Source organism: Microtus ochrogaster, chromosome 7 (assembly GCF_000317375.1).
Source record: "Microtus ochrogaster isolate Prairie Vole_2 chromosome 7, MicOch1.0, whole genome shotgun sequence".
NCBI classification, from domain to species: domain Eukaryota; kingdom Metazoa; phylum Chordata; class Mammalia; order Rodentia; family Cricetidae; genus Microtus; species Microtus ochrogaster.
The window spans coordinates 31426798-31443766 of NC_022014.1; the positions used below are offsets into that span (position 1 = coordinate 31426798).

The 16969-nt window shown below is 46.9% G+C and overlaps 1 protein-coding gene across 1 annotated transcript in view; it reads right to left on the reverse strand.

The window, feature by feature from the left end:
- Positions 1-16969, reverse strand: part of Myh13 (myosin heavy chain 13) — a 132165-nt gene that overhangs the window by 88225 nt on the left and 26971 nt on the right. Inside the window, exons 21-33 of the mRNA XM_026780064.1 lie at positions 15551-15793; positions 12814-12990; positions 11694-11839; positions 11485-11575; positions 10384-10773; positions 8039-8165; positions 7834-7952; positions 5718-5914; positions 4716-4899; positions 3436-3601; positions 2318-2442; positions 1156-1464; positions 871-1074 (exon numbers count right to left, since the gene is read on the reverse strand). Of these exons, the coding sequence (XP_026635865.1) occupies positions 871-1074; positions 1156-1464; positions 2318-2442; positions 3436-3601; positions 4716-4899; positions 5718-5914; positions 7834-7952; positions 8039-8165; positions 10384-10773; positions 11485-11575; positions 11694-11839; positions 12814-12990; positions 15551-15793 (2478 nt within the window). The remainder of the gene's footprint in view (positions 1-870; positions 1075-1155; positions 1465-2317; positions 2443-3435; positions 3602-4715; positions 4900-5717; positions 5915-7833; positions 7953-8038; positions 8166-10383; positions 10774-11484; positions 11576-11693; positions 11840-12813; positions 12991-15550; positions 15794-16969) is intronic.

Consider the following 16969-nt stretch of genomic DNA (forward strand, 5'->3'; position numbering starts at 1 on the left):
TTTTTTTTTTTTTTTTTTGCTATTGAAATCCATAGCATTGAAAACTATTTAAAGAGTTAGAAATACATTTTGGACATATTGTTAAATGGAAGTTAGAAGCTGCAAAATATTGGTCAAATACAAGAGTGTGGTATTTATGTAATTCACAAAGACCCAAGAATGAGAGAACATAACACGTTAACTATTTAATTGATTTATTTTCTACGTGTTTGCTTAGGATTTATATGTTTTAGAGCAAGTATCTTTGAAAATGTTGTAAAATTATATCCAGAGATTTTAGCTTAAATTATGGACTGAACATTTATTTTCATTTGAAATCCTGAAATTCAGATAAGATTCAAAATCCAAAACATTGAGTAGCAACAGGATAGCATAAATGCAAAATTCTACATCCAACTTCACGCCATGGGCCACAGTCAAATCATCTTCAGGGCGTGATTATAAAGAAATGAGTTTCAGGTTTAGGCTTGTATTCAACCCCAGTATCTCTCATTATGTATATGCAAATATTCACACATGCAAATCTTCCCAAACCAGAAACACTTCTGGCTCCAAGTAAATTCCTGTCATGTGTATATTGGATAAAGGTTTTTAAACCTGTATTTCCTCTGTGAATTCTCCCTACTCCCTTGCTCCAATACTACTGCACACAGCCTGCAAGATCTTTCATCTTTATTTCTGATCAAACAGATCTCAGAGCTCAAGAATCAAGGTTTTTCTGACTTGGTCTTGACTGCTAGTCTGGGAGAAATGGGAAACTCCTTGCTAGGCACCTGGGATGCTATATGCCCCAGGTGGGTGGAGGAGGAAGCACCTGGCAGAGCCACTGCCCTACTGCCCAGGGTAGACCCGATTGAGGAGACAACACACCTGGGAGTGCAACAGTTGGACACGGTCGCTGGAGTCCAGGAGCTCCTGCTCTGACAGCCGGCGGGTCCGCTCTGTCTGCTCCAGGGCCACCTTCATCTCCTCTAGCTCCTCCTGCAGAAGGCCATTTCTGCGCTCCACGATGGCCAGCTGTTCCTTGAGGTCCTCATTGCTTCTCAGAGCGTCGTCCAGGTGCAGCTGGGAATCCTTCAAGGAAAACCAGGAGTGAGAGCAGAGCTTCAGGGTGGGCTCTGGGCTCACAGGTCTGCCAAACCAGCCGGAGCTCACCTTAAGCTGGCCCTGGACCGTGCGCAAGTGTTTTTGGGTTTCTGCCACCTGACGGTTGGCATGGCTCAGCTGAATCTCCATCTCATTGAGATCGCCTTCCATCTTCTTCTTCAACCTCAGGGAGTCATTGCGACTGCGGATTTCCGCATCTAACACACTCTGCATGGCCTCCACAGCACGCTGGCTGTTTCTTTTTATTTGTTCAATTTCCTCATCCTTTTCTGTGACCTTGCGATCAAGCTCAGATTTTACCTGGCTTAATTCTAGCTGGACACGCAAGATCTTGCTCTCCTCGTGTTCCAGGGAACCCTAAGGAGCAATGAGAACTTCATGAGAAGCACTGAATCCTCTCTCTCTCTCTCTCTCTCTCTCTCTCTCTCTCTCTCTCTCTCTCTCTTTCTTTTTGTAATAGTGCCATGTATCCCAGGCTAGCCTGCTAGCCTGGAATTTACTATGTAACTTTGGCTGTTCTTAAACTCATGGTCTTCCTGGATGCTGGGATTACAGGTGTGGGCCACTACACCTAGTGGCACCCCCTAAATGAGCATTTTCCTTCAAATTATGATAAATATGGCACAGTGATGCTCCCTTTATACACACGGGAGCAATGCTCTGAGGCTTGAGCATTTGATGGGCTCCTGAACAGCCCTAAGAGTAATGGAAGTCAGATTCAAACTTTGTATCTGCAATTAACCATCTCATACCTTGAAATGGGAGAGAATCTCTTGAGCTGGTAAATATTGTCTAAACGGTGTGCTTAATAGTGACTAATATCAGGTACATAATTGTGATTATAATAAAACTGATTATGACACCGGGAGACTCTGGGTCTCTTTGCAGGATTCCTGGTAGCCAAAGATGCTGTAAGTCTCTATATGAAACAGGCACCAAGGGATTTTGAAGGGGCTCAGGGGATGCTTGGTGATGGGCAGTTTCCTTCTTGAGAGGAAGCTATTGAGGACATAAAGAACACATTTATTTATTCTCAAAAGGGGACATAGGATAAATAACACCAGGGGATAAAGTGGCTCAGCCCAGGCTTTTCAGATCTAGGGCTGGCTGATTGTTCTTCCCGGTGGGGGATTCCATGTTCCAGGCCTCATGTGGGTGAGTGAGCATTGTTTCTTTCCGTTTCCTATCTGATTCCAGACAAGACACTTGCCTCCACCTCTTCTAAGGCAGCCTGGAGCTCGGACTTCTCCTGTTCCACTTGCTTCTTCGTCTTTTCCACTTCCTGGAGGTTCTTGCCCATTTCTGCAATCTGCTCAGTTAAGTCAGAAATCTCTTCTGCAAGAGACAGTCTTGGTTTAGGCTTCCAGTGGGCTCCAGTTCCCAACCTAGGTGTTTGCCAGGCAAGTGAGGGAACGGCAGTTCATTTGGGGCTTTTACATAGAGACTATGGGATGCTGTTCTGGTGGGTGATAGGCCAGACACAGGAGTGTTGCCTCACCTCAACCCTGTAGAGAATAATTGCTGTGGAACAATCTTTGTACATTGTAAATATGTCTGACTCTCATTGGTTAATAGAGAGTTGACTGGCCTGTACCTGGGAAGGAAGAGATTGGGCAGGAAAGCCAGACTAGGAGGGCTCTAGGAAAGAGAAGGGGAGAGTCTGAGGAGTTGGGAGAGATGTAAAAAGAAGCATGAACGATCTGTGATGAAACAGAGATAATTCCTTGTGACAAAATGTAGATGACTATAAATGGGTTAATTTGAGATATAAGAGTTAACTAGTAACAAGCCTGAGCTATTGACCAAACATCTATAATTAATATTAAGTCTCCATGTTGGTTATTTGGGAGTTGGGCTGACAGGACAGAAAAGTCTACCTACAAATGAGGGACAACAAGAAGATTCTCTTTGACCCTACATATACAGAACCACCATGGAGGACCAGAAACCTTAGACTCTCAGTCTTCCAAAATGCAGTCAAACTTAGGGAAACTTGGATGATGTCTAGTTATTGCAAGTCTGAAGTCATCAAGAGTTTTAGCCACGGGCACAAGGACGTGAGGCCTCATGAAGGCTAGAATCCTAAGTCTCTTGTTTTCTAATAGTGATGTACTTAGCAACTCACTGGGTAGCTGTAGTCCTCAAGCTGATTATCAGCTGCGCTTACACCTTTCACAAAGAGGGTTTGAGCCTTGGGGAACACTAGTAACTAGGAGGTTTGATGGATGGGGGTGTTGTAGGATCATAGGGAGGAGGAAGCTGTGGCTGAATGGGACTGGAGTTGGCAGAAGGGCAGCCTGACCCTGCTGTGCTCTGGAGGGAGCTCACCTTGCAGATTTTTATTCTCTCGCTTCAGCGTCTCTAACTGGTCCACCACCTCCTCGTAGGCGTTCCTCATCTTGAAGATTTCAGTACTGAGAGACCTGGACTCTTTCTGGGCAGCTTCCAACTCAGCTTGACTTTCATCCAGTTTTTGCTTCCACTCTGCAAGGACCTATGATGAGGGAGTGGGAAACATGAGAAATAGAAAGACCCTGGGGGATGAGAGAGAGAGAGAGAGAGAGAGAGAGAGAGAGAGAGAGAGAGAGAGAGAGAGAGAGCATTCAAACAAAGACTGTGAGCAATGCCAAGGCTTCATTCATTTTTCCATCCTTGGGGACCAAAGGAAGGAGGTGGGCTCTACTCTAGACCAGAGACTCCAAAGTCTGATGTCTCTACACCATGCCCTGCTGAGTTCTTAAAATACAGGATAAGTATCACTGAATTGACAGGTAGTTTTTCAGATCTCAGAATATTTCCCCCAGAATTTGGAGTATTTGTATAGACATGAGATACCTTGAAGATGAGACCCAAGCTCCATGCAGGTATGTTTCATATGCTACGTTGTGGAGGTAAGGAATTTTGTACAGCACTTTCAGCATACTTGTGTGTTTGGGGTGTATATGAGTATATGACTGCATGTGTGTGTACATGACATTTGTGAGTGTACGATATGTGTGTGTGAGTATTTGTGTGTGAACGTAGGTGTACGCATGTCACGATGTGCTTGTGAAGGTCGGAAGACAACCTCAGATATTGGTCTTTTCCTTCCACTTTGAGGAGACACTGAGTATGCCAGACTAGCTGGCCTGTGGGCTCCCGGGAATTGTCCTGTCTCTGTCTCTCATCTTCCAGTAGGAGTGCTGGGATCACAGATGTGCATGGTTTGTATTCAGCTTGCATGTGGGTTCCAGGGACTCGAACTCAGATTCTCATGCTTGGGTGGCAAGTATTTTTACCCACTGAGCCATTTCCCCAGCACAGCATATTCATGTTTTAACTTCCACCTGTCACATGAAGTCAGACATGGAATTTTCTTCCCTTCGTAGCATCATGGTGCTCAAAACTTTCAGACTCGGATGTGGAGGATTAAAGATATTCAGTCTACATGACATGCTCATCAGAATTTAAATTAGCTTTGACTAAAAGTAAATTTCCCTTGAAAGAGCTATTAGAGAAGTAAAGAAAGTTCCCAAAGAATCTTTCAAGTAGAAATCAAGGCTCATGAAATGCATGCGTGAAAGACTACCACTGAGACCACCATGCCCTTGAAGCAGCTGGGGAAAGACCTTGTCGAAGTTCCTCTGCTTCTTGTCCAGGGCGGCACAGGCTGTGTTGGCTCGCTCCAGGTCCAGCATCAGGTCATCCACTTCTCCCTGAAGCCTCTGCTTGGTTTTCTCCAAGGAAGCGCACTTGGAGTTGGCGGCCTCAGTGTTCTCCTCTGCCTCCTGGAGCCTCTGGGCCAGCTTTTTCCTAGGAGAATCAGATGTTACTTTGTCTCTGCAGAATGGGATATTTTAGCAAGTAACTATCACGTTGAAGGAGAATGGACAGTCTGAAGGAGGCTGACTGAGACCTGACGTGTGAGTGGGGAGCCATGGACCACAGAACTAACCGTGGTGCCATCCGACTATGACAGAAGTGCAAAACTCCCATCACCTGGCAACACAGCAGCCCTTCTAACCTTGCAGTACCACATATTCTTTTTGTGGGATGCTGGAATAGGCAAAGGTACTGTGCTGTTGGTCATCGGAAAGCATGGTACAGGCAGCATTGTGTAGGTGCTTACTCCATAGTGACAGTGAGCGGCTGTGTCACGGGGGTACGTGTTTGCTATGCTACACTTCTTGTTTCACTTTTGAAAGAGAAGTTCACATTAAAGTGCCACCCTTTGTCAGGCCGGCAGCAGTTCACACAGGTCAGGAATAGTGAATCTCTTGACTTGAGCAAGAGGCTTTATGGAGTATTGGCTTTCACACCAATTTGGTTTGCGGGCTCAATCTAGAAGATTCTCATGATGATAAAGTCCCTAATGACACATTTCACAGAACACATCCTCATTGTTGAGCTGTGCGTCTATGTCACCAGAATAATCCCGAAATGCTTGGTGGCACAACTAGCCTATAAGGAGTTGCCAATTGAGCTGGAAGGAAAGACAGTCCCTAGAAGAGGGGGACACTCTGAAAGCTTAAGAAACTGCAAAGGAGAGAAAGAGCCTCTCCAGCTGGGGGACTGCTCTCCTTCTGAGCCTTTTCTAGGACCTTCTCTCCCATGGGGAACTTGGGCTATACTTGGCCTCCTCCAGCTCCTCTGTGCGCTGGATGGCGTCCGTCTCATATTTGGTCCTCCACTGGGCCACCTCGCTGTTGGCCTTGGACAGCGCCCTCTGCAGCTCAGCTTTGCCTTCCTGCTCCTCCTCATACTGTTCCCGCAGCAGGTCACAGTCATGGCGGGAGGACTGCAGAGCATGGGCCAGCGCGTTCTTGGCCTGGGGATTACAGCGGTAATCAATTACAAAACCACATGGCCTTCTTCCCAGTGAAAGTGTGTTCGTTTAAATAGCTGTTCCAAATTTGAAGCATTTCTATGTTGGCTCACAACTTTTGTATTATTAGCATACCTAATGTTTGATTGTTAAAATTCTCTCCATAATTATAATATATTTACTTCTTAAAGAAAGCATTACACCATAAAAGAGAAAGTCAATAATATTTAGCCAGCCGTGCATGGTAGCACATATCTATAATCCTGGTACTTAGGAAGCTGAGGCAGGAAGATGGGGAATTCAAGGACTGTCTGAGGTACATGGTGAGTTCTAGGACATCCTGAGCTAAATAGTAAAATCCTCTCTCAACCCCTTCCCAATCGCCAAAACAACCATTAGAAATATATACAATGGACATAAAGCAACAGCATCAACATGTATCTAGACAGTTGCATGCTGTAGCTCTGCGCTTAGGGCTTGCCCTCCCTCTGTTTCTTAATAAAGTAATAGCAGCCGCTAAAGGGCTATTTCTCACATTGAGACCATTCCATGGCTGTAATGGTGAGAATTAAAACAGCTGAAAAGAAAACCACCTCCTTACTACGTCCCGCAGTATGATGGGATGCTGTGACCACGAAACAGCGACAGCCATCACCTGGTGTCTCCAGAGGCCAGTGTCCCCACACTGGGGACCACCGGTGTGAATTGATGTCCAGAGCCTCCTCTCCTCCCTCATGACCTTCCGAACGTGACAAATGTTTACCACTTAGCTTTAACAGTTGCAACAAATCTTTGGGTGCCACCACCAAAGGAAAAAAGTTCTATTGGCAACGATTTCTGCATTTTCATCATTTGTAGAAAAGACAAGAGAAGGCAGAACTTCGCTTGAGGAAGGAGTCTCACAGCAGCAGTGAGGGACAAGATGGGGTGGCCTCTGGCCTCCAGTGACCTGCGCTGCTTGTTTAGTCTCTGGTTCTCACCCCGCCTCCCTCGCTCCCTAGTCCACCAAAAGCCTTCCCCCAGAAAAGAAAGTTGAGAGATAAATACAGTACTGTTCTTTGCCAAAAATGAAAGATAGAGAATTTCTAAAGATTGCCTTGTAAATCTCTCCCAGATCACAGCACTCGCAACCAGATCAAAGTAAATTCCTTTCATGTGGGTTTTTCAAATGGCCAGACTCCTGTTTTCATGCCCAAAATGCTGGCATCAGTAGCACTTACTGTGTGCACTGTTCTGCTGAGGGTTTATTTACTGTCCACAACCACAGTGGGGAAAAAAATCACTGAGATTTTTATCGATCAGTGGGTAGACTGGATTATATGTGTTATAGACCATATCTAGATACTGAAGTTGGCATTAGGATGATGCTTCTGTTAAAGCACCCAAAGGTTCTCCCTAGGCCATGTAGTTCTTTGGGAGAAAGGGTACTTAAGAACAGATGTTATAGGAGAAGGCCCACAAAGAGCATTTTAAGCATCTTGGGTGAATTTTTGCATGAGATGGTCTAACTAGTGTGGTAGTGGGAAGGGGCTCTCCTCACTGGAGGGGAAGTTCATCAGGTCACCCTACGGGAGATGGTGGTGTAAAAGAGACAGGGTTTTCTGGTCCTGAGGGAAGAGAGCTAATGCCAAGGTCCTCTATCATTCAGGGATAGGTTATTATGACACTCCACGGCAGAGGGAAGACTCATCCTTGATACTGTACTGCCTCCAGCTCCTCTTCCCTCCAGGCCACCCACCTCCCATCCCCCTCACCTGAGGGTCACAGCTCACCTCCCATCCCCCTCACCTGAGGGTCACAGCCCACCTCCCATCAGCCACACCCAAGGCCAAGGGTTGCCACCCACCTCCCGTCAGCCTCATGCGAGGGTTGCAACACTTGGCTTCTCAGGATCTACCCTGCAACCATTCCATCCACCTTACCTTGGTCTCTTCCTCCAGCTGTCTCTTGAGCTCCTCCAGTTGCTGGGTGAGAGCCTGCTTGCTTTTGGTTAGTTGTGAAACCAGAGACTCCTTCTCTTCTACTTGGTGGCTCAGCTCCCCTGCCGAACAGATGTGGCTCCGCGTAAGCATTGCCGGGTGCCAAGCACCATGTCCCTGCTGGGCCCTGGAGGCAAGCCATCCTCACCGTTCTGAGTCTGCAGCCTTGCCTTCTGCATGTTCAGATCATGGATTAACTGGGTCTGTTGGTCATCCTTGGCTTTGATCTCATTAAACTGGTCTTCCACAGACCGGCACATTCTTTCCATGTTACTCTGGGGAACGAAAAGGCCAGTGGGAATGTGGAAGTGGGTTTCTGGTGTCCAGCATCGGAACCAGATGCTTTGATAGTCTGGCTTCTTGTTGGGCCAAATGAAAACATATAAAAGTTGGTTTTAAGAATCATCCTCATTATAGATTTGCTTTATTTTTGTGTGTGATGGCTCTTTAATAAACCATAATGTGGAATGTCAGCTTGGTAGGCATGTATCTGGTGATTAGTAAACCAGTTTCTGTTACGATGCCACTCACGGGAATCCTGGGATCATGCTGGAAGAGAAACAAGTCTATTGCCAGATGCATACTGCTCCCAAGCCCTAGGTTCATGTTTCCGTGCTTCTTTTAACACGACAGTGGTTTCTGGGTTATTGAGATGAGGGTGTCACTATCCCAGCCTCTGGTCCACCTCTGGTTACAAGTTTTGTTCAAAACCCCTGTATATGTTCCAGACTTCACTTCTCTCCCCTCCTCATAAAATACAGAGTAAAGTGAGCATATGCTTTCCTTAGACTGGAAGGTGTGAGACGGAAGTGGCCGGAGCAGAACACAGTCATACAAAGTCATTCCAGAAGCCGGATGCTATGAGGTGAAACTTGGCCCCTGGTGTGGTGCTGTCAAGGGGTGGTGAAGCCTTATAGAAGGCGTGGCCTCGTGAGAGGTAACGAGGACATTGGGGACATCTCTGAAGGGATTCATGCTTGTTGCCTAAAGACTGGATTCCTTAGTGTGAAAATGTGCTGCTGTAAAACTGACTGGCGTCTGTGATCCTCTAACAAAGGCTCCTACCTCTGTGCGGTCATCTGCTGGGAGGTCCTTACTTGAGCTAAATAGATGCGGTCACATCTTCAGAACTATGGGCTAAACAGAACTCTGTTCTTTATCATGTATTGAACCTCAGGCATTTTAACTACAGCAATAGGACATGAACTAAGTTAGGGACCAGAGTTTGAATCCCCATCAGGCAGCTCACGACCACTTGTAAGCACAGCTCCAGGGAATCCAGTGCTTCTTCTTGTCTCTGTGGGCACCTGCACACACATGCCCTCCCCCAATAAAATACATGTTAAAGAACAGAATGAAAAAAGAAATCAATACTAGGTGAAACAGACCCTGAAAATAGACAGCAAAGGGAACTGTGGTGGTAGCTCAGGGGTAGGGCTCTTGCCTAGCACGTGTAAGGTCCTGTGTTCAACTCATGCAACATACATACTTGCCCATGCACGCATGCACGCAAACACACACACACACAGATGGTAAGATGTTCTTTCCACAGAGTTCATTTTTCTTCCCTGACCTCACCACCAGCTCCTCTTCAGGTACACTCCCTGACCCTCTAGGGATCCCCTTGAGAGGCTCACATCCCCCCTTGGGGTCAGTAGTGGTCCTTCTCCCAGCCCAGCCAGTCAAACAGTTCCAAGTACATCTTGGAGCATCCTGATAGAAGGGCAGCTCTTAAATTAAGGAGGCCATGATTGCTCTAGGAGGGGAATTTTGTACGAAGTCACAAGGAGGCAGCTTAGCTGCGAAGATGGTTTAGGTGTCAGAACCCTCATTAGCATGAGTCCCAGAAAGGATGAAGAGCCCTAGAAAGTTCCATGTAGAGAGGGGAGAAGAGTATGTTGAAACTAAATCTCCATCAGCAGAGAAGTAGGACCTCTGGGGGTGGATGGTAATTAGGTCTTCACCATCACAGAGGGGAGGAGATGGGTGTGCTCACACACACCTTTAATCCCAGCATTCTGAAGTCACAGGCAGGCAGATCTCTGAGTCTGAGGCTAGCCTCATCTATATAGTGTTCCAGGCTATCCAGGGCTGCATGGTTAGACCTTATCTTAAAATTAAGTAGACAAATAAAGAGACGAGAGCTAACTCCCTTGCTCCTTCTGACATGGGAGGACATGGAGAGAAGGCACTGTCTTAGAAGCAGGGATGAGCCCCAGCCAGACACTGAGTCTACTGTTCGCTTGATCTCAGAGTTTGCAACTCCCAGACTGTAAGCAACACTTCTGTTTATAAAATCACCCAGCCTAAGGTATTTTGCTGCAGTAGCTTCAGGCATTTTGGACATGTGGCTTGAATGAATTTGAGGAGTTGGAAAACTCAGCAGGCAAGAAGGCCAACAGTCCAGAGCACACAGTGAGTTTGGTGCATCAAACCCCACTTGCTCACAGGGTGGGAAGACATGACTGCCGAGACCACGAGGGTTAGTCATACCTTGGACTTGGAGACTGTCTCAATGTTGCTGGCCATGTCGTCAATCTCCATCTTCAGCTCGCTCTTCTCCTTCTCCAGCTTCTGCTTGACCCGCTGCAGGTTGTCGATCTGCTCCCCAAGCTCAGCCACGGTATCTGCGTGCTTCTTCCGCAGGGTGGCTGCTGTGGCTTCATGCTGCAGGGTGGCTTCCTCCAGGTCCCTGCGGAGTTTCTGGAACTCAGTTTCTCTCTTCTTGTTCATCTCAATCTGGGCGGAAGTGGCTCCACTGGCTTCTTCCAGCCTCTCGCTGATCTCCTCCAGTTCCCTGGCTAGGTCTGAGCGCTGCTTCTCAATTTTGGCTCTGACTGTGTGCTCGGCTTCGATTTCTTCTTCCAGCTCTTCTGTGCGGGCCTGAAAGGGTCAGTGGAGTTAAAGGTGGCCAGGTAGAGACCAATCTGTTTCAGGAGCGACTAGGTGCTAAAGGAATGGGGATAGGCAGCACCAAGTGGAGGATATGTTATCATTGAGTAGGGGGCAAAGGATCAACGGCAGCTGTTGGGAGACAGCCTAAGTGTCCATCAGTAGGGAAACAATCAGTCAGTTGTGATGAGGGCTTGTCCTGGTGCCAAGCAGCAACGCAATGCTTCAGCAAGTCCGCCATGGAAAGCCCTGCAGAACCTCCTGATGTTTGAAAGAAATAAATTGCATGCTTAGGATGAAAAGATTTATGCTGAAAACATGAAGAAGTGTGAACAAAATCTCACACACACACATCATATCTTTTCTCTGGGTCTTCAACATATCCATAAACACGTACCTAAAGGATCCCGAATGATCCATATCCACCTGAAACTGGCAGTTTCTTCTCAGGAGACTGAGGGGGGCATGGACTTAGGGACAGTGGTCAGTGCACCTTGACCAGCAACAAATGGCCCTTAGTATATACTTAAATGCCACTTAGAAAAGTCTGAATATTTATTTCAGAAACTACAGAAGGCGGCCCACTGTGGTGGCCTGCTGCTGAGGCAGGGAGGAGAAAGAAAAGAACAGCTCTGCTACAACTAGAAAAGCAGAATGGGGGAGGGCAAGCCGGGCGCTTGCAGGCAAGCTCTGTGCCGTCACCTGCAGCTCTTTAATCTTCTTCTGCTGCTGCAGACTGAGAACTTGTTCGTCATCGATCCGGGTCTGTAGCTGGCTCATTTCAAACTCCTTTCTGCAAGCAGACAGAACAAATGAACGAAACAGCATGAGACAAAGGCCGCCGAGGGGAGGCGCACTTGGCTTTCTGTCTCAAATAGGGCGGGGGAGGGGACAGAACATGAATCGGCTACTTCTTCAGTTTGTCTTCTATTTGCTGCTTGTCGTTCTCCAGATCCATGATGGACTCCTGGGACATTTTCAAGTCTCCTTCCAGCTTCCTCTTCACTCGCTCCAGGTCAGCCCGCAGTTTCTTCTCCTGCTCTAAGCTGCCCTCGAGCTGGGAAGACACAGGTGGAAAGAGAGCCTGGGACACGGCTGAGGAAGCAGGCTGAACCGCGTCGGCCAACATTGCTCCACCCATGCCCTGTGACCTCCAGCCCCAGAAGGAAGCCAGCCTTCCGTCCTCCATTTCTCTGTCTCTGCTCTGTGTCTTAGGGAGTGGACATCTTGAGGCCCTCCTGGTACCTCTTTTCAGATCATTCCCACTTGGCCTGTCCCAGACCGCATCTCCCAAAGGACCAAGTGGGCACCTGTGACAGAGGCTATAGAGACCTGTCACTCCTCACCACCACCTACAACACCCAGCCATGAGGGCAGTCAGCCAGGAACTCTGTGTGTGTGTGTGTGTGTGTGTGTGTGTGTGTGTGTGTGTGTGTGTGTAGGATTGGGCTCAGGAAAAGAAGGGTGTAGCAGGGAACATACCTACCCTGGCCTCGTTAAAGTAAAGACCTATGGAAAGTCTAACTACAACAGGGACCAAAACCGGCTAGCATGAAACCTGGCTCTTACATCATGAACAAAAATTTTTGTTCATTTTCCTGGCCATAAATGGAAGCTTTGTTTTGTTTTGTTTCAAGGTGTTACAGGTGGAAGTCAGGGCCCCGTGCATGCTGTACCACTGAGAGACACCCTTGCCTAGAACAAGGCTTTAAACACTGTAGAGTAGAATTGAAAGTTTGTAAACCCAAACTGTCTACAAGTGGGTGCTAATGACAGCAACGGTTTTTGTTTCACTGAAAACGTTACGTTGAGCACTTTCCTAAGTCCAGCTCTTTGTATGTATCCCTAATTTATAAGTGGGACCTGAGGCCTCACAAGGTCATGCAACCTGCTGGTCACCTCAGCTACGTGTGTCTGGGGTCAGGGCACAGCTGGAATCTGGCCCAGGGCTCTGATTCCAGCAGGTGAGCTCTCTAGACTGGTTCCTACTCAGCCCTTTCTTTACAAAGCACAGAGGTCACGTGTTCTCACGTCATCTGTCTGCTGTTCCAGCTTGACATTGATCTTGATGAGACTGTTAACTTTATCTTCTTCAGCCTGTAGGTCATCCAGCGTCTGCTGATGGGCCTCCTGGAGAGACTTCTTTTCTTTCGTCAGTTTGGAAATGGTTTCTTCAAGAGCTGTCATTTCTTCAGAGAGATTTTTCACCTAGGAGCAAATCAAGAGTCACTCATTTAATACTGACACAGTTAATCCAGCGATTCCCAGCAGCAAGAACTGTGGGGGCCTCCTGTCTCTCTAGCTTCATAGCATTCAGGGACAGGTAGCTTTTCGGTTCTTTTTTTTTAATTAATTAATTTTTGTTTTTTTTTGAGACAGGGTTTCTCTGTGGTTTTGGAGCCTGTCCTGGAACTAGCTCTTGTAGACCAGGCTGGTCTCGAACTCACAGAGATCCGCCTGCCTCTTTATTTATTTTTTTTTATCATTTTAATTTTATTTCATCCTATTTTGGGGAAAGGTCTTTGAACAGTTTTCAGGCTGGTTCCAAACTCCCAGGTTTAAGAGATCTTTTTGCTTTGGCCTCCTGCGAGGTCACGACAAGGCAAGCATCACTGTACGAGCCTAGCCTGCCTGGCAGGGTTTTATGAGACAAGCCCTCATGTGGCCTAAAGTGACATCAAACTTAATATCAGTCAGGCTGATCTCAGACTTCCAAGCTCCCTGACTCTCCCTGCCAAATACAAAAATGCAGACATAAGCTACCATGTTTAGTTGTACGTGGTTCTGGGATCAAATGCAGGGCTTTGTCCGTGCTAAGTAAATGTTCCACCAAGTGATCTACAGCCCAGCCTTCCCATTTCTAGTTCTTCCCCTGACCCCTGGCCTATCATGGTGTCTCAGACTCTTCCAGAACACGCCATATTTCACTAGGAAAGACACTATGAAAATGCAGATCCACTGGGTGTGAAGGGCAACACATCAATCTGTGTTTACTCATCGTACACAACCAAGCCGTTAGCAGTCAGGCTGACGGGGAGGGAGGCTGATGTTCAGGATGAAGCAAGAAGGGGAGGGAGAGGCCCAAGGTGTGAGGCAAGGAAATCCAGATGTGCCGACAGGATGGAACCCGGGTACCATGCCTGGAGCTTCTGGGCATTAAAAAGAATCTTCATTGAACAACAGTCTTCCAGAGGAGAGGTTGCTAACTCCCACCTGTGGCCTAAATCCAACCACAGATATATTTATTTTATAAATTTTTGAAATGTTATCAGTATTGAAAAGTAAGAGTCTACAGAACATCTGGATTTTTGGCTTCTCATGAATTTCCAAACCTCCAGCTGTACTGGCCTCACACTCCTACCTGGCAACCGTTTGCTGGGGCTGAATCATGGCTGCCACCCATGAGAAGGGCAGGCCTAGGCCTGTGGGTGAGAAGGGCAGGTATTTGCCAGTCTCCACCTTCCCTTTTGTCTAGTCCCATCACTCTTGTTTACCCATCACTGACTCTGAGTGTCAGCTGTCATTGTCATTGTCATCTCACACCCAGCAGGCCACCCTTTTGTCCCGCCTCACGGGTAGCCTTTATTTGGTGAATCATGCCAGGCTTTTAAGGATCCTTGCCAAGCATATGCTTTTGTGCTGTGTGCACAGACTTTTCCTGTGTGTAAATGTCATCACGCTGCTCGTGTCCCTCACTTACACTTCTCCCCTGTGAGAACTGGGTGCTTCATATTCATCTTGGTTACCAGATTCACCCAGCTCTGGTGCCCCAATGGTGCACTGTGTTCTCTGTGTGACTCCACCACAGTCCGCCTCTCCATCCTGCAACATGGTCCCCAGCTCTGTCCCAAGCAGAGCTGCTGCAATCATCCCTATATATGCAAGCACCTTTATGTGTGTTCCCCAAGCAGTAATGGGAGACTTCCTTGGATTACATCCAGAACAGAATCATGGGTTCATAGTACGGTATGTAAATTCCTCCCTCCCTCTCTGTCCCCCCCTCTCTCCTTCTCTTCATTCCTTCCTTGGTTTTTTTTTTTTTTTTTTTTGCTTTTATGTAGCTCTGGCTCTCCTGGAACTTGTCTCCTGAACTTGTAGATCAGGCTGGACCCAGACTCATAGAAATCTGCTTGTCTCTGCCTTCTGAGTCCTGGGATTAAAGGTGTGTACCACCAGTCCTAGAAAGCTTTGTTTTGTATGTGTGGGTGGTTTTCCTTGCATGTATGTATCTGTGTATACCATGTATATACCATGCCCACAGAGTCCAGAGTCAAATCTTCTGGGACTGAAGTTACAGACTTATAAACCACCTTTGGAAGAGCACCCAGTACTCTTAACCACAGTACTCTTAACCACTCTTCAGCTCTAGATTCTTAATTGGACTAAGTGATGCCAACTGGCTTCCTCTACATCATTCCAATAACACATGAGGGTCCTTGTGTCCCACTTTTACCCAACCCTCACCATTATCCAGCTTTCTGCCTCCTTCATCCCCCGAGTCTGTTGGCATTTTTGCTGCCTTTCCCCGCACTTGGTACATGAGAGATAAAGACGAGCATGACACATTCCTTGCTGTTAAGGAAATGCATAAGTTAGCAACACTCCCAGGAAGAGCTGAGGAGAGGCTATGGAGTAGAGGCCAAGGAGGAGAGAACAAACCTACCAGTTGCTTGTTATATAGACCAGGCTGACCCCAGTTTCTTCATCCCACTCCTAGGCCATGAGTGAGGATTGCCTGAGAGCCTGTGAGGCACCTTCAGTGACTCACCTTGTTCTCCGTGGCGTGCTTCTCCTTCTCCACCTTGGTCAGGGTCAACTCCAGGTCATCGATGTCCCTCTTGAGAGAAGAGCATTTGTCTTCCAGATTCCTCTTCTTGGCAACCAGCTCCGAGTTTATCTCCTCTTCCTCCTCCAGCCTCTCATTCAGCTCCTTGACTTTCGCCTCCAGTTGGATCTTGCTTTTGATGAGCCCTTCGCACCGCTCCTCAGCATCCATCAGATTTTCTGTTTCCTGGAAGAGCCGGATCACCACAAGTTCTGATCTGTCACTTTGTAAACTCTGGGCAGAAAGGGCCTGACCCTCTAAAAGCCCACACCTAAGCTGAACTAAAGAGTGGGTCAGGTGCACACCAGCACCATGTGTTACACACATGTCAGTTATGAGCTCTCTTAACCACTGACGGCATCACTTGACCGCCAACACGAAGGCGTTCATGGAGTTGCACGTTTATTGTAAACAAGAAAGTCTCTAACGTTTGATGGATGTGTTGTTTGAGTATTTCATTCTTCCACTGGTCCAAACCCACATGACCCATGTATTCCATGCTATACACATATTGATGTTTTCAAAACTCTGTTACGTGTTAACTTTCAACAGATGGAGCTGGTCCATGTGCCCTTAACTGTGCTTCCTCCAGCAACAAAATAGAAATGAGAAACACACGTGGGTAGGTGACAGAGTAAGTCCATGTCCCAGAAGACTGTAGCAAGTTTTGTGGAGGTAGATGAGATTGGCTAACTATGTTCTCAAGGTAAATTATGTTCCCGTTGTAGAGAATTTAAGCCCTAAATGCACACTGCAGGGACACGGATAAGAAGGGCCTGGGAAGAACCCTCACTGAGCTTTCTGAACTTCTCTACGCCCAAGCACATGCTGGGCACCGGACATGGCATCAAGCCCTCAGATTCCTTGACAACCATCCGCTGTGAGAATTGATATGATGTTCATTTTCAGACAGGAAAATGAAGGCAGAAGGAGGACAAGCTGGACTAAAGTCACACCGCTAACAAGTGGGGAATCTGGAAGATCAGCCCAGCAGGTTTTAGTCCCCCCATCTTCTGAGCCTGAGAGTTGATGTGCCCATGAAGTAAGTTCACTCCCACCAGGCAAGTGTAGGCAAAGGGCACGTGGCTCTCTCGGTCCAGAAGTTTATTAAGAGAAAAACTCTAAATTTCAAGGAGACAATTAATCTACCAGAGTGTTGTGGCCTGCAGATGTGACTCTGTTTCTCCCCATTTCTTTGATAAAAATGAATTCTCTAAAGCACTGTTTGGAGCATAATCACATTATTGAAAATCATATGTGGAAAATTGCTTTCTGCTTTCAGTTGGGTTATTTAATTTTAATGATTTATTTTTATTGATGCTTTTTTTTAAAAAAAGTGTGCATTTAAAATATGTTTTGTGT